This window comes from Hipposideros armiger, unplaced genomic scaffold (assembly GCF_001890085.2).
Source record: "Hipposideros armiger isolate ML-2016 unplaced genomic scaffold, ASM189008v1 scaffold_58, whole genome shotgun sequence".
Taxonomy (NCBI): Eukaryota; Metazoa; Chordata; class Mammalia; order Chiroptera; family Hipposideridae; genus Hipposideros; species Hipposideros armiger.
In genome coordinates this window covers 3,585,746-3,611,657 of record NW_017731408.1, presented here as the reverse complement: position 1 = coordinate 3,611,657, position 25,912 = coordinate 3,585,746, and the positions used below count along the sequence as shown (strand labels likewise).

Sequence of the window (25,912 nt, the reverse complement as noted above, 5' to 3'; positions counted from 1 at the left end):
CTTGTGAAGGCACTCCGCTTATTCTCTCACCTGAAAATAACTTCTTCCAATTTTAAATTCTGAAAGCACTTTCAGGAGGTGGGGGGGAATCTGTTTCTTTAAGTATAACACACCTATGAAAAATGGCATACATCCTAACACAGACTGATGGATTTTTCACAAACTGAATGCACCCACCAAAGCACTTTTATTCATACCCCATTTATGAAATATTTATGAGATTTTAAGTTACTGAGCACAGGAACTCTCTCATCCAGAGCTTAGGTAATTCCGTGCACATAGTAGGTATTTAATAACACTGATGAATGAGTGAACTGTAAGCTGTCTATAAGAGACTCACTTTAGATCCAAAGACACAAATAGGTTGAAAGCAAAAGATGGGAAAAGATAGTGTATGCAAATAGTAACCAAAAGAGAGCTGGAGTGCCTGTTCCAATATCAGACGAAACAGACTTTAAGACAAAGGTTGTTATAACAGACAAAGAAGGACATTACATAATAATAAAATGGTTCATCCATCAAGAGCTATACCAATTATAAATACATATGCTCCTAACAACAGACCCCCAAAATATATGAGGCAAACTCTGACAGAATTGAAGGGAGAAACAAACAGTACAACAAAAATAGTTGGAGATTTCAATACTATATTTTCAGTAATGATAAAACAACTAGATGGAAGATCAATAAAGAAATAGAGAACTTGAACAATACTGTAAACTGACTAGACCTAACAGATATATACAGAACATTCTATTCAATAACAGAATATTCATATTTGTCAAGTACACACGGAACATTCTCCAGCATAGGCCATACATTAGTTAACAAAAATCTCAATACATGTAAAAAGATCACAGTCATACCAAGTGTCTTCTATGGCCACATAGAATGAAATTATAAATCAATAACAGAAGGAAATCTGGAAAACTTATGTATATGTGGAAATTAAATAATGTATTCTTAAACATACAATGAACCAAAGAAGAAATCACAAGGCAAATTAGAAAACACTTTGAGATGAATAAAAATAAAAACACAACACACCAAAACATATGAGACAGTGCTCAGAGCAAAATTTATAGCTGTAAATGCTTACATTAAAAAGAAGAAAGATCTCAAATTACTAACCTCAGCTTCCACTTTAAAGAACTAGAGAAAGAAGAACAAACTAAACCCAAAGCAAGCAGAAGAAAGGAAACAAAGATTACAGTAGAGATAAGGAAAATCAAGAATAGGAAAATAGAGATAATCAATGAAACCAAAAGTTGGGTCTTTGTAAATAAAGATCAACAAAATTGACAAACACTATGACAGTTGTATACCAAGAAATTGAATAACCTAGATAAAATGAACAAATTGCTAGAAACATACAAACCACCAAAAGTGACTCAAAGAAGAAATAAAAAATCTGAATAGACCTATCATTAGTACACAGATGAATCAATATTCAAAAAACTTCCAACAAAGAAAAACTCAGGACCAGGTGACTTCACTGGTGAATTCTACCAAGAATTAACAAAAAACTTCCAAAAACTTCAAAAAATTGTGAAGAAAAGGGAACATTTTCTATCTCATTCTATTATGCTAGTAATACCCTGATACCAAAGCCAAAGATATTACAAGAAAAGAAAATAACAGACTAATATCCCTTATGAACATAGATGCAAAAAATACCTTCACAAAATACTAGCAAACTGAATCCAGCTGCATATTAAAAGGGTTATACCTCATGACCAAATGGGATTTATTCCAAAAATGCAAGGGTGGTTCACATACAAAAATCAATATATGTAATACACCACATTAATAGAATAAAGGGGGAAAAAACCCACAGAATCATCTCAATTGCTGCAGAAAAAACATTTGACAATACCCAACACCCTTTCTTTATAAAAACACTTATCAAACTAGAAACAGAAGGAAACTTCATCAACTTTATAAAGGGCATCTACAAAACCCACAGCTGACATACTTAATGGTGATCCCCTAAGATCAGGAACAAGACAAGGATGTCTCTTGCCACTTCTATTCAATAATGTACTGGAAGTTCTAGCCAGGGTATTTAGACAAGAAAAGGAAATAAAATGCATCAAAATTGGAAAGAAAGGAGTAAGAATTTCTCTATTAATAGATGACATGGTCTTACATATAGGAAATACAGAGAGAGGGGGTGGGAATTAGAACTAACAAATGAATTCAGCAAAGCTGTAAGATACAAGATCTACTTCACACCAACTAGGATGGCTGCACTCAAAAAGTCAGATAATAACAAGTATTAGCGAAAATGTGGAAAAATAGGAACTCTCATATTTTGCTGGTGGAAATGTGAAGTGTAGCAGCTGCTATGAAAACAGTTGATGGTTCCTCAAAAGTTAAACACAGAATTACCATATCACCTATGAATTCCACTCCTAGGTATATACCTAAGAGAACTGAAAACATGTCCACACAAAACCTTGTTCATGAATGTTTGTAACAGCCATATTCATAATAGCCAAACTGTGGAAATAACCCAAATGTCCATCAACTGATGAATGGATAAACAAATTGTGGGATATCCAGACAATGGAATATTATTTAGCCATAAAAAAAATGAAGTTCTGATATAGGCTATAATAGAGATGAACCTTAACAACATTATGATAAAGACTAGAAGCCAAACTTAAAAGGCCACATAGTCAAGATTCCATGTATATCAAATGTCCATGTGGATGAATCCGTAGAGACAGAATGCAAATTCGTGGCTGTTAGAGGTTAGAGGTTAGGGATGGGGGTGGGGTGGGGCGGGGTAGGGAATGAGTGGCTGTTTAATGGACAGAAGAGTTTCTTTTTGGGATAGTTAAAACGTCCTGGAATTAGATAGTGGTGATATTTGCACAACCTTCTGAATATACTAAAAGCCACTGAATTCAACACTTTAAAATGGTTAAAATGTTGGATTTTGTGTTATGTGAATTTTACTTCAATTAAAAGTAAAAGTTGGGGCCAGCCGAGTGGCTCAGTTGGTTAAGAGCTTGTCAAGAGTGCGAGCTCTGAGCAACAGCGGTATGATGCCCAGCCTGAGCCGAGCAGCCGCTGAGCTGCCAATAGGCAGCAGGATGGCTCAGCTAAAAAAAAAAAAAAGTAAAAGTTGATTGCAACTTTGAGGAGACAGCAGCAGACCTGGGTCGTTGTCTCTGGTTGAGGATCCTAAGTGCTTCTTGGGAAGCAAAGGCCATGAAATCATTTTGAAGTGTCAACAACTACTCATTCTCAGATGCTTATGCTTGGGTTCTTGACTCCAGCTGAAAGTTAATTGTGTGAGGTGTGAGACAGCGGAGCTCATCCGTCCTGAACTGAGATGATGCTGGTGCTCCCAGGAGTGGGTGGGCCAGGGACCAGGATGAGCTTATTGTTGTTGACAGGTAGTCACCATTTGTGTTCATTAGAAGAGAAGATGGCCAGGACCACATGCATTACTAACTGCTAAAAAGGATGGTCAGGCAACCCTGAGGCTTCTGGAAGTGGGGACTTTTTACCAGCAGGGCATTCTTAATGAGGATTTCTCTTTTGCACCTCCTCTTAACATCCTCATTAGTAAGGCCTAAGCAAGCAACAAGAGGGTGGGGGTGGGGGATGGGGAGGAGTTGTTTAATGATCATTCCTGTTCTGGGACTGCAGAGGCATGAGTTCAAATGTATGCTTTAAGTGCAAAGAACCTCTTAAATCACTGACCGCTATTCCAGTTTTTCTTTGTATTTGGACAATGCAGCCATGGCAGTTTAATTAGAAGACAGATTGTGTCACAGCACTTAAAGTAAATGACAGGCTTTCATCCACATGTGCTAATCAGCACCAGGCAGTTTATCACAACAACATCCTGCTTTATTGTTAATTACCAGATTTTATTAACCTTCAGATGCTTGAGCTGTTTTTAAAGATTTACCCATGACAATTAACTGCAGCAATTTATCTGTAATATTGCATGCATTTGGCTTGAATGTGCAATGAGGACCCCTGTTTCAGAGCAGCAGCAGTGAATTCCTGCAATCTATGATGAAACAATTGAGTGATTCAAGACAACTGCACTGCTGATTTTCCAAGGCCTCTTGCTGGTTTAGAAAGTCTATGATTCGAAAGAACCATAATGACCTCACCTAGACAAAGCGCTCAAAACATACTTTCAATAGCTTCATTCCCTTCAAGGAGGATCAGACTCTTTAGATAGATTTCATTTGTAATGTGATTTGATGTGATGCATTTGGCAGAAAGACAAGGTAAAGTTTTAACCTAAAGAATTCTTTAATTTTGCTGAACTTAGTATCTGAGTTCCTGCTTAACAGCCTGTGACATGCAAGGGTCTCTATTGCATGGAAATACATCTCAGGAAATACATCTTTAGGAATTCTTTTCTATTTGTCCTTCAGGTGCTAACCACATATTTTGTTCTCTAAGTTTGATAGAAAATTCCTTTTTCTAAAAGTACACAGTAATTTTAAAGAGTCAACCTCTATGTCAGTGAGACACACCACCGCTTTCTCAGGGACCCAAGCTACATACCTGGGAGTCACCATGTCCCCACCAGCCCACCCAGCCAATCAACTCTTGTGCAGCTCACTTCTCTAGTCTTGCTCAGGCTGCTCTGGATCAGGCCCCCTCTGTGGATTATTTCAGCAGGTGCCCACGTGGTCCCCCCCCCCCACCTCAGGCCCCCATTCTCTTAGAATTTACCCTCCCTCCCTATCACATCTCCAGTTACTCTGAAGTGAGCAAAATGCATATCTTGCCTGGGCACTCCAACACTTCACATCCTTTCATAGCTCCCCATGACTCAGGACAGACTCAAGTTCCTCAAAACAGCATCCAGTGTCCTCCAAGACCTGGCCCTTTTACTTCTCTAGCCCATCACCCACTACTTCCTGGCTCCTGGAACTCTGGGATCATATAGAAAATGACAGTCCCTTTGTTTTTCTATTCTCTATGCCACTTTGTCCCTTCTGCACGGAATATTCATCTCCTTTCTATACTACATATATATACACTGTGGTCCTACTAACTAAAAAACAAACTAAACATACAAGCTCACATATTAGCATAAATGCCATTTGTTACCAAAACATCAGTGTTAACGGCTAACCAATTATCAGTTATATGGCTTACCATAATTTAACCATTTCCCTAAAATTACACATTTAGATTATTTCTGATGTTTACTATAATATAGAATTTTCAATTAATGCTTTTATATCAAATCTTCATTCTCATCTCTAGCTATTTCCTTAGAAATATTTCTGTCAGTGGAATTGGTGGATTAAAAGATAAGTTGAGTAAAACACTCATTGCATTTTGCCAAATTGACATAAACTTTCTGAAGAGCAATTTACCCTCCTACCCACAGCTCATAAAAATACCTCACCATACCCTTATCAGCACTGGTTATTATCTTTTTAAAAAATTGTAGCAAACTTGAGAATATTTGACTATTTGTGAAGCTCAGCATTTTTTTATCATAGGATTATTAGCCACTTATATATTCCCTGTGAGTCTTTTGAGTTCTTCGTCCATTTTTCTTAATTTTAAGTGTTCTACATCGTAAGAATTTGCTGGGTATTTTAATTAAGAGTTTTATAGCTACTTTCATAAAATGAATGATTAATACTTTTCTTCTTGTCTTGCCTTTACTAGAGTTTAGTGCCAGGGCTATGAATAGATCTTAAGCGAATTGGACAGCTTTCTATCTTATGATCCAGAAGTATACATACTATGAATCACATGTTTTATACAGATTTGAAGGAATTTAGTTTTAAATTAACTTTTACCAGTTTCTTTCAAGATTATCGGTCTGCTCAGGTTTTCTTGATATTTTATAATTTCCTAGATAATCACCCACTACATTTAGACTTCTAATATATTAGCCTTTACCACATAGAACTGATTTACTTATTTAAAAAGTTTTTTATCTGTATTAATATCTCTTTATTAGTCCTATTTTGATTTATCTATACTTCCCTTTGTTGCTCTATCAGATTATTTCATTACTTAAAAAAATTCAGTTCTTAGATTTATTCATCAACTCAATTGTTTTATTGTTTTCAAACTGTTTATTTTTTCTTCTTTTGTGTTCCATACATTTATCTTGTTGTTTTTCCTAACAGTTTGAATTGAACTTTTTAAATAAATGAAAATACTTAAGCCTATAAAATTTCCTGAGTACAGATTTAAATTTACACTATACCTTTAACAGAGAAGTTTTCTACTTTCAATACTTTATAGTCTAAGTTTGCTATTTTTTTTCTTTGATTAAGTAATTATGAGCTTTTAGAAAAGATTTGGGGTTTCTTCATAACCTATGTTACTATGAATTTGAGCATTGGGGTATAAGAACTTGGTTTAAACATTAGGAAAATGTAGTAATTTTTTTTGTGACCTAGTATATGACCAATTTTAATTGCTCAAATTCTCACAATCTTAAGAGTTTAGTTGAACAGATTTCAGCATATGCCTTTTTATTTGTGGGAGGCAGATTGTCAAGTGAAAGTACTTACTCTTTTCTCTGAAAGTCATCCTTTCTTCTTCAAGTCCATTGATGCTATTCTTGTTCTGCCTGTGTCATCTCCAATATGGACAATGCAATAAACTCAGAATTGATGTCACAGCCTCCAGTCTCCGCTACTCTACTCCTCTGCATAATGCACTAAAATACCCATCTCCTGTTTATAGGTTTTAATGCTTTCCCACTGCATATGGAATTTAGGTAAAATATTTTCTCAATGACATTCATAGCTCATCACTGCTTCTCCCTATTTATCTTTCCAGGCCCATCCCTGTGTTTCCACCCCATCCTCACCCCAACCTTGGTGCTCTTGCGGCACTGAGCTACAAGCTGTGTCCTGAATTTTATGACACACTTACCTTGACTTATTGAAGTAATCTTTCCAGTTGTCACTATTCCTCAGTCTATATGATTGCTTTTTACATCCCAAATTTAGACCAGTGTCTACAGTAGGCTTCCTCATGTTTCTAAAACTTTACACCCCTATCAAGTCAGATCTCCAGAGAGCGCCATGTCTGGACGACACTGTAATCCCTTCTATCTGATTAAAAACGCTCTCCCAAGACTAGTATTTAGAGTGTGAGCTCCAGAAGGAGACAGCTTCAGCATTCACTAAGAGACAGTGTGAGAAATGGTCATAAGAAGAACGCGCAAACTGCGTTTGAAGGCACCATTTAAAGTTCCTTTTACAAAACTTACATGGTAACTCGCCCTTATAAGACAGTGCCTGGAAAACTTAACAGTGATTGATAGTCTGGTGTGCTTTCAATTAAATAATTAAAGATAAGTAATCCATGATGTCTCTCTTATTTTGGTTCCAAAAAGCTCAGGGTGCTATTTCCTCCTGGTCTAGTTTTATGGTGTGTCAATTAGTTTTGTGACTTAAACCGCTCAAGTTTTTTTCTTCATTTATAAAACAAAGGTAACTAACTCTTACTTTGCAGGATGGTGTGTAAGAAACCAAGCATGGAGTCTGGCACATTCATTCAACAAATAGGCACCGATTAACTTTCCAGAGACTAAATATACAAATGGTCCATGGCCAGGCCATATATAAAATTAGAACTCTGACTCACAACCTACCCACGAAACTGATTCCATATCTACAGTAAATAGCTCAGGGAGTCAGCCTGCTATAAATCACATTTGAAGGCAGTCAGACTGCTATCTCTAGTAACAATCCAAAAAGCTAAATAAGTTCCATAACAATGGTCCCAAACGGCTAAGACTTCATTACTAATAGCTTCCCTAATTTTTTCCCCCACTTCCAACTTAGGACCAATCAGAGAAAGCCAAGTATGTATGCCTCACCAATCAAATAGGATGCCGCCCTTCTAATTAGCCCGCTTCCAGCTTCTCCATGCCAACGGCATTCCATCAGGGCACACCTGAAGCTTTCCTTTTTCTACTATAGAGCTTTCCTGTTCCTCTGCCTGCCTTTGACTCTCTGCCAAAACACAAGAGACGGTGGCTAACTCCTTGTTATAGCAAGTTGGGAACACAGAGCCTTTGCTTGTTCTCATCTGGTTGGTGTCCGACGATTTCCACACTTTCATATATAAGATACTGCGCTTATCACTAGCGGTATAATGGTGAACATGTCGCCCCTCCTGGAGCTTACTTTCTAAAAGGAAAGCCAGAAGATCAATAAGTCAACAAATACACAGATAAAGGCATGCAGAGCGTAGCGAACGCCATGAGGGAGATCAAGGAAGTGATGTGATGGCGGGTAGCTTGGTGTCAGAGGTGGCCTGCCTTAGTGCTGTTAGGGAAGACCATTCTGTGTAGGAGAAATCTGAGCTGACACATGAAGGATGAGAATGAGTTAGCCACATAAAGAGAGAACAAAGAGCACTTCAGGATAAGGAATGGAGAACAGCCAGGCCCCGAGGTGGGAAACCACATGGCAAGTTCTAGACCAGTGAGGCTGCACTGCAGTGGGCGGAGAGAGTGGTATGAGGTAAGGCACATAAACAGGAGTTATGGCCAATAACAACTGCTTTGCTCCAACCATCTCTTGGTGCTTTACTGATCTTACTATCCCTGAGCCTTGTGGTATAAGCAGTTTCAAACACTATTGAAGTGGTCATCATATAAAGAAAAAAGGGATAAAGTTATTAATTAGGAATAATTTTAATAGCTAACATTTATCAAGAGGTTTCTATATGCTTTATAGGACTTCCAAACATTTAACTCGCCCAATTATCCTATATGGTAAATACTATTATTTCTTCCTTTTTATAGGTGAGGAAGTGAGACACAGAGAATTTAATAAACTTGCAAAAGCTGACATAGGGAATAAGTGAAGAGCAGGCTTTGAAGTCTAACTCTAAAGCCAGTGCTCTTAGCCACCATACAATGCTGCCTCTTCAGGTTGGAAAGTGAGTTATTTGACAGTATACGCAGGTCCCCCTGAGTTTGTAACAGTCATTGTGCTTTCTAGTAGCAAAGAATATGTTTGGAATTCATACTCTATAATCTATTATCAGGGACTCACATATCTTCCAAATTCTATTTATTATCAAGGAATAGGGTCTAATAGAACATGAGAAAAATGTCTCTCACAGAACTGTAATTAACACTTCAATACACATCCCCAATTTGCAGAACTTATCCATTATTAAATCTTTATCCATAGTTTATTACACGGATGTTTATGTGGGTCAATGTATGCCCAGCTTGTGAAGAGTGACGGGCTTGGTCTCCTGGGGAAACCAATAATATGCGCCTTATAAGTAGACACAACAAGGACAGATTTTATTATATAAATAAATGTGGCCAGAGAAAGTAAGCAGGCAGACTAGTCTGTGAGCGTGCAGAAATCTTTTTTTAATGACTCCTTTTCCAGGTGGGGTTCTGTTTGCAGGTAGAGGCTTTGAGCGCCCTAAGCCTACCTCAGTCAAAGCGGTCATGCTGCCGGGCAGTGACTTACATTCCCGTCGTGGTTTGGGCAAGAGAGAGGCTTTCCCGCAGCCACTGCGGTGACTGTCTCCAGGATGGAGGACTCCTCAACGTTGCTGCCTGGCGTTCGCTGCAGCACGTCCATCAGGTTTGTGATGAAGAAGTTGTTCTGGAGTGCAGCCACCCCCTTCTCGGGCAGGATAGAGGTCTGGCGGCACACGGGGCAGGACAGGGTTAAACTGTGAGCAGGAATATAGTTCTGCAGGCACCTGTGGCAGAAGCAGAAGCAGGAGGACTGTCAGCCCAGGGTGCTCACAGAACACAAGGGCTGCTTCTCGCAGGTACCACCCAGGTTCTCAGAGGCTACACGGGCTACTTTGCAGAAACGCTCTTTGTAGTTTCCTTTACTGGGAAAGGAATATTTCAGAAACCAGGAGGTAACCTGTATTCACATTGGCCCTATCAAGGAAAAGAACACTGTCATGGACTTTGGTAGTGTTTTCTAGAGCCTTGCTGCCACACTCACAAAAGTGGACAAGCAGCATTGGCCTCACCTGGGAGCTTGGAGGAAATGCAGATTCTTAGGTCTCACCCCAAGCCTAATGAATCAGATCCCAGGCGATTTGTATCTACAGCACAGTTGAGAAGTATTGGTCTAGAATATCTAGTCTGATGTTCATGAATTTGTGGGAGAAACATGTCACATTTTTTTGTTAGTGTTGAAACTCTTTTTACCTACAAAGTCGTAAGCAGATCTCGGCTGTTAAAAACACAAGAAAGTAGTGGAAATGTTTTGTTTGAAGCAGGAATGGGACACCCAGAGTCACGCCGACATGATCTCTTCTTGCCTCACCTCAACAGGCATCAACTTCATTCATTTAATTAGTGAAATGTATCGCTAGTAATGACCAACCTAGGTACTGCCCATTAAATTCAAAGTACTGTACTACCAACAATCCTATGAAGAAGGTAGTTGTGATCGCCTTTAGACTTATAATGAAATGCAGGCAGAGAGGGTGAGGTACTTGCCCAAAGGACTTAAGTGGTCCAGGGCAGAGCAGGAAGTCAAACCAGGACAATTTGGTACCAGAATCTAAACTCTAAATAACTACACTATACAATGTTTTCCAGTTTGTTGGCCAAAGAGAATTTGAAAATCAATGATTTTGTGCTATATCCCTTACTTTGCAGATAAGAAAACTGACATCAACGAGGTTAATTAACTTTTCTTATGTCACAGAGGTAACTAGGGCTGAATCTAGGGCTGAATAATAGGAAAGAAACAGCTTTTGCTAAGGTCACTAATGATGTCTAAATCCAACAAACACTTTTCAATCCTGTCTTACTAGACTTCTCAGCAGCATTCAAACTTAACCACAATGCTCCTATTCTCCCACCTTTTTTTTTTAAACTAATCTTCCCTTGGTTTGTGGAACGACACTCACTTGGTTCTCCTGTCTGCTCTACAAGGTTGGACAATTCTACAAGGTTGGACAATTAAGTTCACGAACTCATCCTAGAAAAACTGCTACATCCCTCATTGCTGAATATCACTACGGTCACCTTCAAAGTACTCCCCTTGGGAAGCTATGCACCAAAGCCAGCGCCTAGTCCACCTTTCAAAGCAATTCTGAAACTCTTTTTCTGGAATGACCATCAGAGCTATCGTATTACGCTTGATGTCCTGAATGTCATCAAAATGTCTTCCTTTCAAGATTTCCTTTATCTTCGGGTAAAGAAAGAAGTCATTGGGGGCCAGATCAGGTGAGTAGGGAGGGTGTCCAATTCAGTTATTTGTTTAGTGTCTAAAAACTCCCTCACAGACAGTGCCGTGTGAGCTGATGCATTGTCGTGATGCAAGAGCCACGAATTGTAGGAGAAAAGTTCAGGTCATCTAACTTTTTCATGCAGCCTTTTTAGCACTTCCAAATAGTAAACTTGGTTAACTGTTTGTCCAGTTGGTACAAATTCATAATAAATAATCCCTCTGATATCAAAAAAGGTTAGCAACATCGTTGTAACAAGTTTGTGAACTTAATTGTCAGACCTCATATTGTTTCTACTAAGTCTGTACACTTTGGATTAATCCAGGCTCCACTGTAACCACTCTTCTGTCCCTGGGATATTATATCCATGTGCCTGGCTAAAGCACAATACTCTCATGTTTATATTTCTTCCCACAGGTATCTCCTCTGAGTCCCAAATTTGTACACCAACTGTCTTCTTAACATTTCCTCTTAGATGTCTCACAGGTTCTAAAACACAACATGTCCCAAACCAAACCCATGACCATCCCCCAAATTGTGTCCTCTTCCTGTCTCAGCGAACAGCACTTCCATCTCATATAGATGGGTAGGGCTGGACCTACCCGAGAGGGCAGGGGTCAGAGCCAGAGAAGCCCAGAAGTGCTGCTTCTCACCTGTCAAAACGAGGAAATGGGGGCCAAACAACAGACCACCGGGCACTGAACACTGGGGAACAGGGCAGCTCTGCTGAGCTCAGACTGCGTGGCTCTCAGCGCTATAAATAAAGAATGCCAGGCTATGTAGACTGCTGCAAATCAAATAATTAGCTTACCATGTTAGCTCAGGGACACATGGACAACTAGCTGGTATTCATGTTTTAGCTACATCTATTGAGTGAGAGGGAAACAAAAATCACTCTTCATTTAGCTATCTTGGAATATGAATCACAAAGTACTGACATAAAAGGTATGACAGAAAACACAGCCAAAGTATAAAATGGATAAAGTAAAAAGTATCGGTGCCCTATACATCACCACGGAGACAAACAAACAAAAACTCTGTATCTACACATATACAAAAAACATCACAATAAAGAAAGCAAAACAAACAAGTAAAAACCACAACTACTGGTAACAAATCTACCTTCTCCCTCCATCTATTACCACCAAGGATGTGGTTATTCTGCTGCTGTTGAGGTCCTCCAAAGTAAATCAACTCAAAGCACACTCAATCAGACAACTAATACATGTTAAATTGGATGGTCGATGTAATTAGTATTGATTTGAAGCCATTGGAAATACTAACTTCCTGTTCTATAACAAGAAGCAATGCGTTTTAATTATGTGTATTAAGTGATAACAGAAAATATATTTAACATAATGTTATAAAATAGAATTACTATGTTTGTTTTTAAGAAAAAAATAGATAACCTTACTAGAGAAATACTTAAAATAGGCCATAGATAAACTAATGACTAACAATCTTTTTATGCTTAATTGCTTATGTGGTAGGTTGAACGAGGGAGTAAAGATGTACTTTAATAACTGATTAACTCAATGAAAAAAAAAATCAAAAAAGATAAATAAAGAAGTATATTTTCACATACAGCAACATGCATATTCTGGTAATTTATAATTATTTCATATGTATATAGTTTTTTTTCCTTTATCTGAAACATCATAATATTCAAATATGCCATTAGTTTGTGTATTCTAAAGTATCTGTGGAAGATAGCTCTCCCCTTTTAACTAACCCTCATATATATGCAGGCATTTTACCTGATTTATTATACGGGAGGAAATGATAGATTTTTTTTTTTTTTTTTTTTTTTAGCTGAGCCATCCTGCTACCTGTTGGCAGCTCAGCGGCTGCTCAGCTCGGGCTGGACTCGAACCGCTGTTGCTCAGAGCTCAAACTCTTGAGCAAGCTCTTAACCAACTGAGCCACTCGGCCGGCCCTATAGATTTTTAATTGGCCCTCACCAAAGATCCTCTCTGAGAGAACTGTGGTTGGCAAAAATTGTTTCACCAAGAACAAAGGAAAAAATTTTTTAATGTTTTAAATGCCTCATCTCCCATGGAAATAAATTGCTTCTTCCCACTTGTAATTACTTGAAATAAAGTAAATTATAGGCAATTCATGATTACGTTTCTAGATGTCTACCAGAAGCACAAAAGATTTATTGTCTCCTGTAGGTAACTGGAGAATTCTGGAAAGAGCCCTTTAAAGAAACTCCCTTCTCCACGCACAAAGGAGGCTTACCTCTCGCAGAAAGTGTGCAGACAGGGGAGAACCTTGGGGTTCTTGTACCGTTCCAGGCATATACTGCAAATCAGAAACTGCTTGTCAATCTGGCGCACCACAGGACTTGGGATGTTGGTGGCTTCACTGGCCATCCTAGACCACTGACATGGGAGGCCGGCTGTCTTTGACCCTGCACGCTGCTGCTGTCAGACAGAAAAACCAAAATGGAAAACTATTTAATACTCTGTAAGTGTAAATCAATCCTTGTCTCATTCACAATAGGCATTGTTTTATGAATACAGGTAGAATTTCATGTTAGTGGCCTCAAAATGACCATGAACAACCCTCATTGCTACAGAGGGAGTACAGTGAGCTTCCTGTTTGTTCTATAAATCAATAATCACAGGTTCACCTTGAAAACAAAACAAATTAGAAGAAGGTGTATTGTACAAAGAAGTATGGTTGATGGGTTTCAAAGCGGTGGTAATGGAGGGATTAAAAACTTATATAGCTATGCCTTCAGCCATGACTATATTTGAATATATATTTACAGTCTTATTAAAACAAAGTCCTTTTTCAGTCTATATTACATAGAATAGTCTTATTAAAAAAGAATATGATTTCCTATTATTGTACTTCATGGGGATCAAATTATGCCAACCCAAAATATGCCACTTTGACATAAGGATCATTCTGAGCTGAAGACAATTCAGAAACAGTAGACACAGGAGGAGCTCTCTGCCTAAAAGCAGGTCATAAATTTCCCATCTGTAAAGGTGCCCCACTCTCCCATACCAGGAAGAGAAGACTCTTAATCACTGGAGATGGTACCGAGAGGAGTCTGCATAACAAACCTTAATAAACAACCCTTATCTACCTTACATTTACTGGTCACTTTCCTACAATTTGCTGCCCTGAGAAGTCCAAACTCCCTTTTCCTTTGTCTAGTCACTTCTCTACAATGTGTCGCCCTTTGTTAAAATAGTATATAGGCTCCCAGGTCTAACCACCTTTTTGGGTTTTCACTTCTTCTCTGTGAAGCCCCCATGCATGTAAAATTAAAAATAGTAAACCAATAACATTCAATAAAATATAGTATATATATTCTATTTTAAAAAAATAAAATGTCAATAAAATATGTACATCCTTTTCTCCTGATAATGTCTTTTGACAGCTTAATTCACAGTCTCCAGACACAGAACACAAGAGTGTAGAGAAAAAGATTTTCTCCCCTATATACTGTTAATATGCAGAATAGGAATAATTCAAATTTTTAATTGAAAACTTTGGGGCCGGTCGGGTGGCACAGTTGGTTAAGAGCGCGAGCTCTGAGCAACAGGGTCGCCGGTTCGATTCCTACATGGACCAGTGAGCTGCACCCGAGCTGAGCTGCCACTGAGCTGCTAACAGGCAGCCAGATGATTCTGCTGGTGAGTGCATTTGCTCTTGACGACAAGGTTGCCGGTTCGACTACCACATGGGGTGGTGGGCTGCACCCCCCACAACTAGATTGAAAGCAGTGACTGGACTTGGAGCTGAGCTAGCTGTGCCCTCCACAACTAAGATTGAAGGACAACAGCTTGACCTGGAGCTGATGAGTCCTGGAAAAACACAATGTTCCCTTCCCCAATTCCCCAATAAAAAAATCTTAAAAAAACAAAAACAAAAACTTTGTATGTGGTTCAGAGTGTTTCTTTTAGAACTAAATGTTTGTAGATTTTATACCAAAATGTATTTTGCCATGGATCAGGGACAAAGGCTACAGTTAGTCGCTTTTTTTTTTTTTTTTAAGATTTTTATTGGGGAAATGGGGGGATGGGAAGAATGCTGGGGAATTGGGGGAAGGGGAACAGACAAGTTGCTGTCCTTTTGTTCTTCAGTCTAGTTGTAGAGGACGTTGCTTCACTGGCCCAAGTTGGCACCATCATTGCGCTCTTCCCAGGTGAGGCACATCAGTTGCCGGTTTCTGGCCGGCCGCTCACTGTGGCTGCTGGCCGTTCACGCTGGCTGCTGGCTACACACGGTAGCCCATGGCAACCCACTGCCACAGGGGCTGCAGCCTAAGCCATCGCTGGCGACTCACAGCAGCCCAGCTCCAGGTTGAGCTGTTGTTCAGCATCTTAGCTGCCCTCATATGTGGGATCCGAACCGGGGCCCTCTGGCGTCCCAAGCCAGTTCTTAACCATCACGCCACTCGGCCGGCCCAGAGTTAGTCACTTTTTAAAGAAATGTCTGTTGATTTTCATGTGTAGGCATTTGAGGAACCTGATGAAGGGAATTCATTCAGGGGAGGTTTCAATTAGTGAGGGATCATGCCAGAAAGAGATTACTGTGTTTTATGTCATAACTTTTCTTCCCTTATTCTCTTAGCCCTTCATTTTCTTCTCCGTTGCCCTCTTCTAATTCTCCATTTCTGGCATGATCCCTCACTAATTGAAAACACAGCTCCTTTCATCACCTTAAGAATTTCTGCCTTATATTCCAAACCGACACTAAGCTAAAATTCACTTCCTAATTTTCCAGATGAGAGGTGTGATCAAACAATACGGCAAATGTTTAAATAAAAAAAATTATTACAGTAAAAAACACATTGCCATCAGTCCTCCTCAAACTACTCCCCTTGCTTTGAACATACTTATCTCATCATTCTTGCCACTTTCTGAAGCAGTTCTGGAAGCCCTCTTTCATGAGTGTCTTTAGTTGTGCTGTCGTGGCTGCCTCGATGTCCTGCATCATTTTGACCTTGGGGAAGAGCCAGAAATCACACAATGCCAAATCCGGTGAATAAGGTGGATGAGGACACACCATAATGTTTTTATTTGACAGAAATTGCTGTACCAGAAGTGATGTGTGACACAGAGTGTTGTCATGATGAAGGATAATTTAGGGCACGCTTTAAAATACACCTCTCAACCATAGCTCACACCCAACTGACTGCACCAAACAAGTGGAAACTTGTCACACACTGTTACTAAGGTTCCACAGGCCACTTTCTGTATTGAAAATCCCTGCCTTTCCATTGGATGGCACTCAGCAGCAGCATTCACCATATTTGTTAATCACAACTGAAAGGCTCCGTGTCACACATCGTCTCTGGTATGACAATTTCTGTCAAATAAAAACATTACAGTGTGTCCTCATCCACCTTATTCACAGGATCTGGCACCGTGCAACTTCTGGCTCTTCCCCAAAGTCAAAATGATTCAGGACATGGAGGTAGCCACAACAGTGTAACTAAAAGAGGACTTCCAGGCTGCTTTGAAAAGTGGCAAGGACGATGGGATAAGTATGTTTGCAGTGAGGGGGAGTTTTTTGAGGGGGATTAATGCCAATATGTCTTTTATTGTGATAATTCTTTTTTCTTTAATCATTCACCATATTGTTTGATCACACCTCGTATTTGTTAGCATTGTCCATAGCCCTCCAATTCCCAAGAGAATTTCTATTCTCTTTACAAAAAAAGTTAATCTTCATGACCTTAGGCAGAAGGTAGTAATGGTCTTCTCATCTTACGAGATTTTTTTTTTAAAGATTTTTTTTTTTAATCGGGGAATTGAAGGGATGGGAACAGCGGTGGGGAATTGGGGGAAGGGGAACAGACAAGTTGCTGTCCTTTTGTTCTTCAGTCTAGTTGTGGAGGACGTTGCTTCACTGGCCCAAGTTGGCACCATCATTGCGCTCTTCCCGGGTGAGGCAGATCAGTCGCCGGCCTCTGGACGGCCGCTCACGCTGGCTGCCAGCTACACACGGTAGCCCATGGCAACCCACTGCCACAGGGGCTGCAGCCTACACCATCGCCGCCGACTCACGGCAGCCCAGCTCCAGGTTGAGCTGCTGTTCAGCATCTTAGCTGTGGAGGTCAGTGTCACTGGCCCTCATATGTGGGATCCGAACCGGGGCCCTCTGGCGTCCCAAGCCAGTTCTTAACCATCGCCCCACTCAGCCTGCCCTCTTATGAGATTTTTAACAAACAAGCTCAGTTAACAAATTTGCCAGAATGCAAATTCCGGGGTGTACGTCTCTAAAACCCATGGCCTTTTCACTCCTTAAATCACCACACTTTCCTGGACCTTGAGTTTTAAGATGGTTGTATGGTACTACGGAAGCTTGGTTTATATATAACATTTTAACTTGGCCTGGGACCTGTGTTTGAAGCTGGGGGATATGCTATATTTACAGTATCAACAATTCTACACTTTCTAAAGCAAACAGGCTTTTCTAAATACAAATAGTAGTTCTTCCTTCTCCCCATCAAATCACCAACTTTTTAGAAAAGTTTGTCCACTTTTATTAAGAAAAATCTGCTATTGAGAAGTAGCAGATTGGAGGAGAAGGGCTGTCACTTTGTGAGGGGTGTAAATGTCTAACTAGTACATTGTTGTGTACCCCTGAAACTAATAAATTAAACTTTTAAAAACCTATTTACACATATTTGAGTATAGATACATACAAGACACACCTATCTTCCACCTCTACGCCTTATAGATAAGTTCTTTAAAGAGCGTGATTAATAAGCAGATAGAACCTTGTGGAAGCACCTGCCATACAAGAGTGCCAGGCGCAAAGAGAACTCACACATTAGTTAAACAGTGTAGGAGTGGCATCTAATTAGCCGGGATTATCCGCTAGACTTTCATAGAATGTCTCCCTAAAGAACTAGAGAATGATATGCATTGAATTCGATGGAGCTCATCTCTCAGCTCAAAATATTGGCACTTTGTCTACTTTTCTTTAACCACATCCCTATGACATCAGACTAGGGAAGGAATAGATGTGCCTGTCTTTAAGATAAGGAAACTAAAGCTAAGGGTTTAAATGACTTGCCCAAGGTCATCCAGAAAACTCAGTCAATCAGAAAGCTCAGATTGCAAGTTTTCTGCCTTATCTGATAAATCAATGATACCTAATCTTAAACAAGGTTAGCACTTTACTGGTGTGAGTATGTGTGTCATAAAAATTAGAGTGCTCACTTCAGCAGTACTAAAAATGGAATGAAAAGGAAGATTAGCAAGACCCTGGAGCAAGGATTACATGCAAATTCATGACACGTTCCATAATTTTTAAAAAATTATATTGAACGTTTCAGGCAAATTCAGTTAAAAATAATTTTATTTTGAATAGCTTTTGAAATTTTTCATAATACCCTTTGAAATAATCAATCATGCTGAGTTTTACAAAAAGCAGAGTGAAAACATCATTATTGTCTTTTAAAAAAACACCTTAGAATTTTGGATTTTAGGCAAGGAAAAACATGTTTTAATCAAATGATATATGTTGACTAAATGAAATTTCCCAAGCTGACATTTTTATTCTCTAAAGCTGAAATTAAAAACGTTTCATTCTAATTTGGTGATCATTATTGCAGTGGGTGAGAGTCTTTGTTAGCATTGGTAATTTATATGGTATATTAAGTTTACACATTAACACTAATTTAAAATCATGACAATGTTACAAATGTGTCACAGTGACCTGTTGAAGACATCTAGATTTTCAAGACTCCCAGAATCAACACAAACATTTTCTGGACCCCAAAGATCCCCAAAATGGAGACTTTGCCAGGATACGGCCTTTCCCTGAATATAACTGGATCCCCACAATAGGAAGACAATTTGACTGCTTCTAATGGGATCATGTGCTTAGAAAAATGCAGACACAGAATGAGCTAATAAGCGCCATGGGAAGCCTTCCATTCAGTCTGAATGTGCCTCGAGGAATATGCACACAATATACAACAGCCTTTAATCAAAGTGTTTGAGCAGGACCACCAATTCTGGTACCCTTGATTAGAAAAGCAATAAATACTTATCTAGATTCTCAGCTGGTCTTCTTTCCCCATCTTGGTTTCTAAAGTGTCAAAGGTCCTTCTTAACTCACACAACCAGCAGAAACAACTGCACGACAACAAAGGAGATCAGGATATAGAACTATTCCGCTGGAGATCAGCAAAACTAATTTCTGGAGAGATGTGTGTGAAAACACACACGGGGCGGACTTGGTCTCTGAGGGAGCCTGAATGCTTCTGGATGCAGGAACTAGTACCAGACACATTGACAAGAGTCCAATAGAAAGGAAATGGTAGAGAAGTGAGGGAAGGAAGAGCCATTTTAAAACTACATACATAGTCAACGTGAGTGTGATACTGACATTGACCAGCTATTGAGTGCTTTTATGTGGGGAGACTGAGGTTCTTTATTGGCGGAAAAATAGCAATACTGCTTACAGAAGGGTTTGCTCCCCCCTCTCCAGCTTTGCTCAATATCACCTTCTTCATCTGACCATTCTGTTTAAAACTGAAACTTGCCCCCCATCCCCTAACACTTGTTACCCCCATCCTTGCTCTGTTTTTCTCCTTAGCACTGGTAACTTTCTAATACAGTACATAATGTATTTATTTTGCATGTCGTCTCCTCTCCCACCCCACTAAGATGTAGGATTCACAAGGGATTTTTGTCTGATGCTCACTGCAGTAGTCCCAGCTCCTAGAACTCTGCCCGATACATAGTAGACACATTATTTTTTGAATGAACTGAATGAATGAAATATGATATGAGAATGGTCTCAGTCCCAGCAGCAGAAGAGGGCACTTGCTGAATTACATGATAAAGAGCATGGTCATTACCAGTCATGGGAATATTTTTACTTGACATCAGACAGTCCCTATCTCCCCATGTGATAGTTGAACGCTTAGCAACATAAGCCATCATCCAGAACCTAAATGGTGACATATTTTAACACACTCACTAAGGCAGGAAAAGAAACTGGGAACTATTGAGGACACATATGCATGGATATTAAAAGTCTAAGAAGGTTGACATAAATTTTTTATTTCTGAGGGCTTACCACCTAAACAAACACAGCTTGTTGTGAGTAAAACAATGCAACAATCACATAACAAAATCCTTGGGCACAGAAAAATCCTGTCCCAGCATTTCTTTCCTCTCGTCATCTCTGGTATTTTTCTTGGCTCACTTTCTGAAATCTCCTACAACTTGGCGGAAATTATGACCAAATGGAAAAGAAGAACTTGACAGGAGGAGATGAAATGAAAGAAAAATGCCTGCGTCCACAATTCTAAGGTTGTGACCATATTTCCCACCCCAAATTATACCGTGTAGACCAGAAAACTACCCAAACTCTATATTACTGACACCAGAGTGGGGAAGGGAAGATGGAAGAAAAAAGTCAAACTGAAAAGCACTCTTCCTGAGAAGCGGAGAGAGTTGGTGAAAACTGTCTGGCTGGTTGGAAAAAAGGTCAAGATTCCTTTGGAAAATAAAACTTTAACATGCGACTTGTGGGTAAGAGGCAGCAAGCATATTTCATTATACATCATCCTAAAGGCACTGGATTCCATTTCCATTGTTTAATTTTATGGCATTCCTGGGTTACTCCTTCTCTTTGTTGCTACTTAGCTGAATTTATTTATTAATGTAGTTATATTTTGTATTGTTCTTAGATCAATCACAGTGGTGGGAACATACCAAAATCTGATTCTTAAGAAGTTAAAAATCTTCTGGCACATTTATAGAAAGGAAATCTGAAACCATTAGGATTATCTATAACTCACAATATGCTATCTTCTACACACCAGGGCAGGTGCTACCTTGAGCTCAAGGCACAGGTTTAAAACATGATTATTAAAGAAACAAGGTATTTTTAATATTTAAAATTTGTGAGCATATTATCGTTCACTTGCAATAGAATTTGCATTGTGACTGAGGACTCAACTAGAAGAAAAGAGGACAATCTACAGTGAAATTAAAATAGGGTGACCTAATTCCAGTTAAATCAAGCTGCTATCCCAAATGGGCCATTTTGGAAATTAGATGGCCAGATGCAATACCTTTCCTGACAGTATGTGTGAGTGTGTGTGTCTGTGTCTGTGTGTGTGTGTGGCATTCAGAGAGCCACCCACTTGAACTTCTGTCTCCAGGCAAAGACATGCCCAAGGTTTCCAAGGGTTTTCCTTCTTATTTCCAAGGTCAGAGGTAAGGCAGCTTCCCTAGGCTGCTGGGTTTTGCTGTACGGAAGTTGATTGACAAGCCAAGCCCCCAAATTGTTTTTATGATATTTATGTCTATTTCCTCTACCTTTTTCCTTAGGATAGATAACTGTATGCCATTGCTTTCTTCATAAAAGTCCTCTCCTCACCTTTTGCAGTCCGTTCTTAAGATTTGCTTTAGGGTTTCTAACTTCCAGAAGGGTGGGTCTGTTAATGGAGTGTTAAGTGGTCAGGGTAATTGACATTCATCTTACAGCACTCTGGGAAAGTCATGATGAGCAGGGTCTCCACTCCCCACATCCATCACCTTGCCAAGTCTACTCCCTTGCTTTCCTGGAAACTACACAAAGAGGTTGAATATTCTGGGATCACACACACACACAAAAAGGCAGAGGACAGCCAGGGCCCTACGTACAGTAGGGGAAGATATTTATTCTACACCAGAACTTCAAAAGACACAGGCCTATAAGCAGCAAACCCCTTTTTGCCCCCTGGTTAATAAGAAGCATATTATTTAATTCTGTTGTTGGTTAGAATAAATTTTCATGTAAATTAATGCATTTTCCACAAGAATAATAAAAACCACTTAATGGGGGCTATTGAAAATACGAAGGCAGAAGGTAAAATAGAAGAGGGTAGAAAGACTGGAATGCAAAAAAGCAGTAATGAGTATTTCTTGCAATGATGCTATTTGGATTATTATACTGAGCTCATTTATTCCTCAGTATCTGGTCTAATCTAAACCTCCAAATTCTAGAAGGAAACCTGATCCCTTGAATTTAGACGACCTGCACAATAATATTCAGAGAACCAAAATAGTCAGCCCCACTATAGAGCAAATTCTACTCTGACACTAAAACCCTTATGTAAGTAATAAAGGGACACAGATGGCATCCGAGATTTTTTTTAAAAGCCATTACGAGTGTGTGCAAATTAGAATTTTGCCACAATTAGACATAATTCAGTCACATTCTTAAAGGAAAAAAGCAATAGTAAGTAATTTGGCAGCAAATTTTTTAAAGTTTGAAAGTATTTCTCTTCTATATATTTCAATATTACATACAAATGTTTGGTTAAAGTCTTAGCTTTATCAGAGAGATTGTGAAAAAAGGCACAAGTGATTCTTAAAATTAAGTTTAGCTAAATTTTTTTAAATTGCAACATACTTAGGTTTTTTTCTACTTAGTAAAGATAAATAAAAGAAAGCTGTAAGTTTGGAGAAATTAATGTCTACAGATAACCAAATGAAGGACATTTTCATTTCTTAGTAAGACAAAGAATGACAATTTTTACTTTATTTCACAAGCCAACAAAATCCACTAAGCTTTCATCATATAAATAAAGAAAAGTCAGTCATCTCAGGATTATAATATTAAGTATGGTGAGAATGTGTATAGATTTTATTCTCCGTTTTAAAAATGTGTGGGTTACATATGCTGCGTTTAATATTTCTCATAACAGCACATTCTATCAGAGAACCTTTTTACATTTGGTGGTGTTTTAACCTTTCCAAAGCAAATCACTGTGTCTTTCTAGGAGAAAATTGTAAAGGAACACTTAGAGGTTTAGGAAAGGTCACTATTCACATCCCTGCAACAGAAAGCTGCTTTTTCAGACCACAGCACACTTGAAACTTCACATTGTGTGCTTGTTCAGGAGGGAGGGGTGTACATTATTTAACATTACAGTGGGTTAGGAACAGCTCTGCCTGCCGAAGCATCTGCCGGAAAATAATGAAAGGCACCAGGAAATAGGTTCACACCAGGCAGCTCGGAATCCTAATACTTAAGAAATCAGTTTAAGAATCTGGGCAAACAAATGGCTCTCCTTACGTATTTTATTTTTTTTAATCAAGCAACCCTCTAACAATTTATTCACGAGGAATAAAAGTGCCGTGATATGCCAAAGATGAACCAATAATTTCCAAAATGCCTCATTCTGAATCTAGATCTGTTTCTTAAAGCTATGACATTGAAACCATGTTTTCTTAAGACAGAAATATCATTTTATCTTTTGGTTCAGAAATCCACTTCACATTCAGTTTTTAGTTTCAAATAAAGAACCTTTCTCCTTGCTGTCCTACCTCCCCAAAATAAGGAATCATGACAGGGCGTGGCATACTACCAGAAAAGACTCTCGGATACAAAGATAACACTCAGTGTTTCAGGGGGGGAAAAAACCTGAGGTCCAACCCAAGGATTTTTTTTTTTCTCAGTCATACTACCATTGAACTCCACCCAGATTTCAGTCTATTTCAAAGGCAGGGGGAAAATGTCGGAAAAAAACCCAAATCATCTCCTGAATATTTCCTGATCATCAATGGCACTCGGAATTCAGACGGTCGAGTCATGCATTATGAATGAATGGTTTCCAATGGTAACTGGGAACCGTGGCACTCAACCCCAGGGTTCTCTAATAGAGGACAGGGTGGGGGAGGGGTCGAATCGCACAGTCTCCTCCACTCTGGGGTATCGAGGAAGGAATCCTGCGAATTAAATATTCCATCCCCATCTTCGTACCCAACCAACACAAGCAGGGGGAAAATCTATTTCAAATAAGCCGAGATACACATTAAAATAAAGACTAGTAGACATGAAAAGCAAGTCAGATCACATTAAGAACTTGATAAAATCTTGCATGACTTTCTCCCTATTCTTGTTAATTTGGTGCCTTTGTTTAAGCCAAGAGCGACTCTGCCTCTGTCTCTCACTCTCTCTCTCTCTCTCTCTCCTCCCTCTCATAGTTACAGACCACGCCACATCACCATGACAGGGGAGGTGGGCTGGGGTATGGGGGCCAGAACAGAAAGAGCAGGAGAAATCAGTTTACCCACCTAGTATAATACTAAGCACTAAGCAATCCGAACATTTAGGACCTATCCATTTCTGCAGACAAGCTAATCAACGAGGCAAAGCATTAAAACCCTCCCAAGCCTGTCGCTGCAGCTCCGCGGAATTCCAAAAGAACAATGCACATTTCTGCCAACATCTCAACTTTGGAAGCACCATGCAAAGAGACCGGTTAAAATCCCCTACCATGCAGTGCAGCCATCATCAGAAGCCCAGCATATCTTCCGCTCTAGGGAGCGAAGTGCCAGTTCATGAACAGAAGAGAGGAAGAGAAAAATGGAGGAAATGAGAAGAGGCTCAGGCAAGTCTGCAGGAATGTTTCTGGGTCCTTAACAAGTGGGAGACCCCTTTCGGCATTCAAACCAATCAATCTTTATCTTACAGGACATCTTTTTCTCACTCAGCGTCTGTTGAAAAGACTGCAGCAAACCAAGCAAGGGATTATGGGATAGGGATGCAGCAGCGAGCTGCAATGAGATTCGTGGGTGGCTTGCTCTCCCCTCTGAGTCAGCAGTCAGCTGTTTCCACGCTCCCGTGCTGGGCCGCTGAGGTCCATCACTAGAATGTGACTGCACGATCAACCCAGGGAGAGGCAACCGGTGCAAGTATCCCGGACAGGCACCGTGAGAGTTACATATGGGAAAAAGAGGGTGTGCTGATAAGCAAAAGGGGGATGCAGTGAGAATGGACTCCAGAAGGAAAACGGGACATCCGGTCCCTCAACAGGAAAAGTTCAAATTTAGAGAAGTGTTGGGTGAATGTGAAAGCACACACTTATTTCCTTTAGAGGAAAAGATGACCTCTTTCCTTAGACTTTTCAAGCAGCTTGGAACACAAATGACAATTTTAAAAATGCACAACAGCTCAGTTGAACAAGTCTTTACCACCCTTTCCCCTTTTGGTATTTGCCCAGGAAATAAAGTACAGTTCCTCTAAGTCAAACAATGCAAATGACATTTCTCCACTTTTTGTGGTTCTAGTCATTCAGCGAAAAATCATATAGTACATTTATTTGCTTCAGGGGATGAACAGAACCTGATGCTTTTCTGATGATGCAAAGGTTTTCAGTTCAAGCTTGAGAAACTTGACAAACTTAACGTTTATGTATAACTTGATTCCCTATCAAGTCATTACATTTAAATTTATTTTTAAAGGTTTTAACAACTTAAAAATGATCAGCAAGTAGCCTTATAAAAATGTTTAGATCCTCACATTACAAATAATACTTTAGAATAAAAAAATCATACACGTCAGAATGAAATTCTCAATCATTCCCTTTTTCACAGCAACAAAAGCAGTTATGGAATCATCGCATTCTATTCCTTGGTTAGTTACTATTGGGTTGTCAGAAAACTCATGACGTATTGTTTTCTGTGTTTTTTGTTGTGAAATGCATCATGACTTTTCCGACAACCCAACAGTTTAAAAGTGGACACTAATCATTTTAGTTTAAATAACAAAACTGTGAATTTGTATATTTAATATTCATCACATTCTTTCCATGCAGTCAGGGATTGCATTGAGCCCTGTGAGGGGCACTCGGATCTAAAGAGCAGTGATTACCTTTGGCGGTGGGAGTGGGGGTGGGGGGCCCATAGAGAATCCAGTGAATTCGACAGGTCCAGGAAAACGCACA

The 25,912-nt window shown here is 39.4% G+C and overlaps 1 protein-coding gene across 9 annotated transcripts in view; it reads right to left on the bottom strand.

Annotated features, from left to right (window-relative positions):
* Positions 1–25,912, bottom strand: part of TRIM2 (tripartite motif containing 2) — a 146,448-nt gene that overhangs the window by 40,937 nt on the left and 79,599 nt on the right. For 4 of the 9 annotated variants that reach the window (XM_019641214.1, XM_019641216.1, XM_019641223.1 and 1 more), the window contains exons 2-3: positions 13,444–13,628; positions 9,468–9,705 (exon numbers count right to left, since the gene is read on the bottom strand). In XM_019641214.1, coding sequence (XP_019496759.1) covers positions 9,468–9,705; positions 13,444–13,628 — 423 coding nt within the window. Of the gene's footprint in view, positions 1–9,467; positions 9,706–13,443; positions 13,629–24,462; positions 24,727–25,912 lie in introns of those variants that run through there. The other 5 variants (XM_019641221.1, XM_019641215.1, XM_019641222.1 and 2 more) reach the window with 3 other exon arrangements.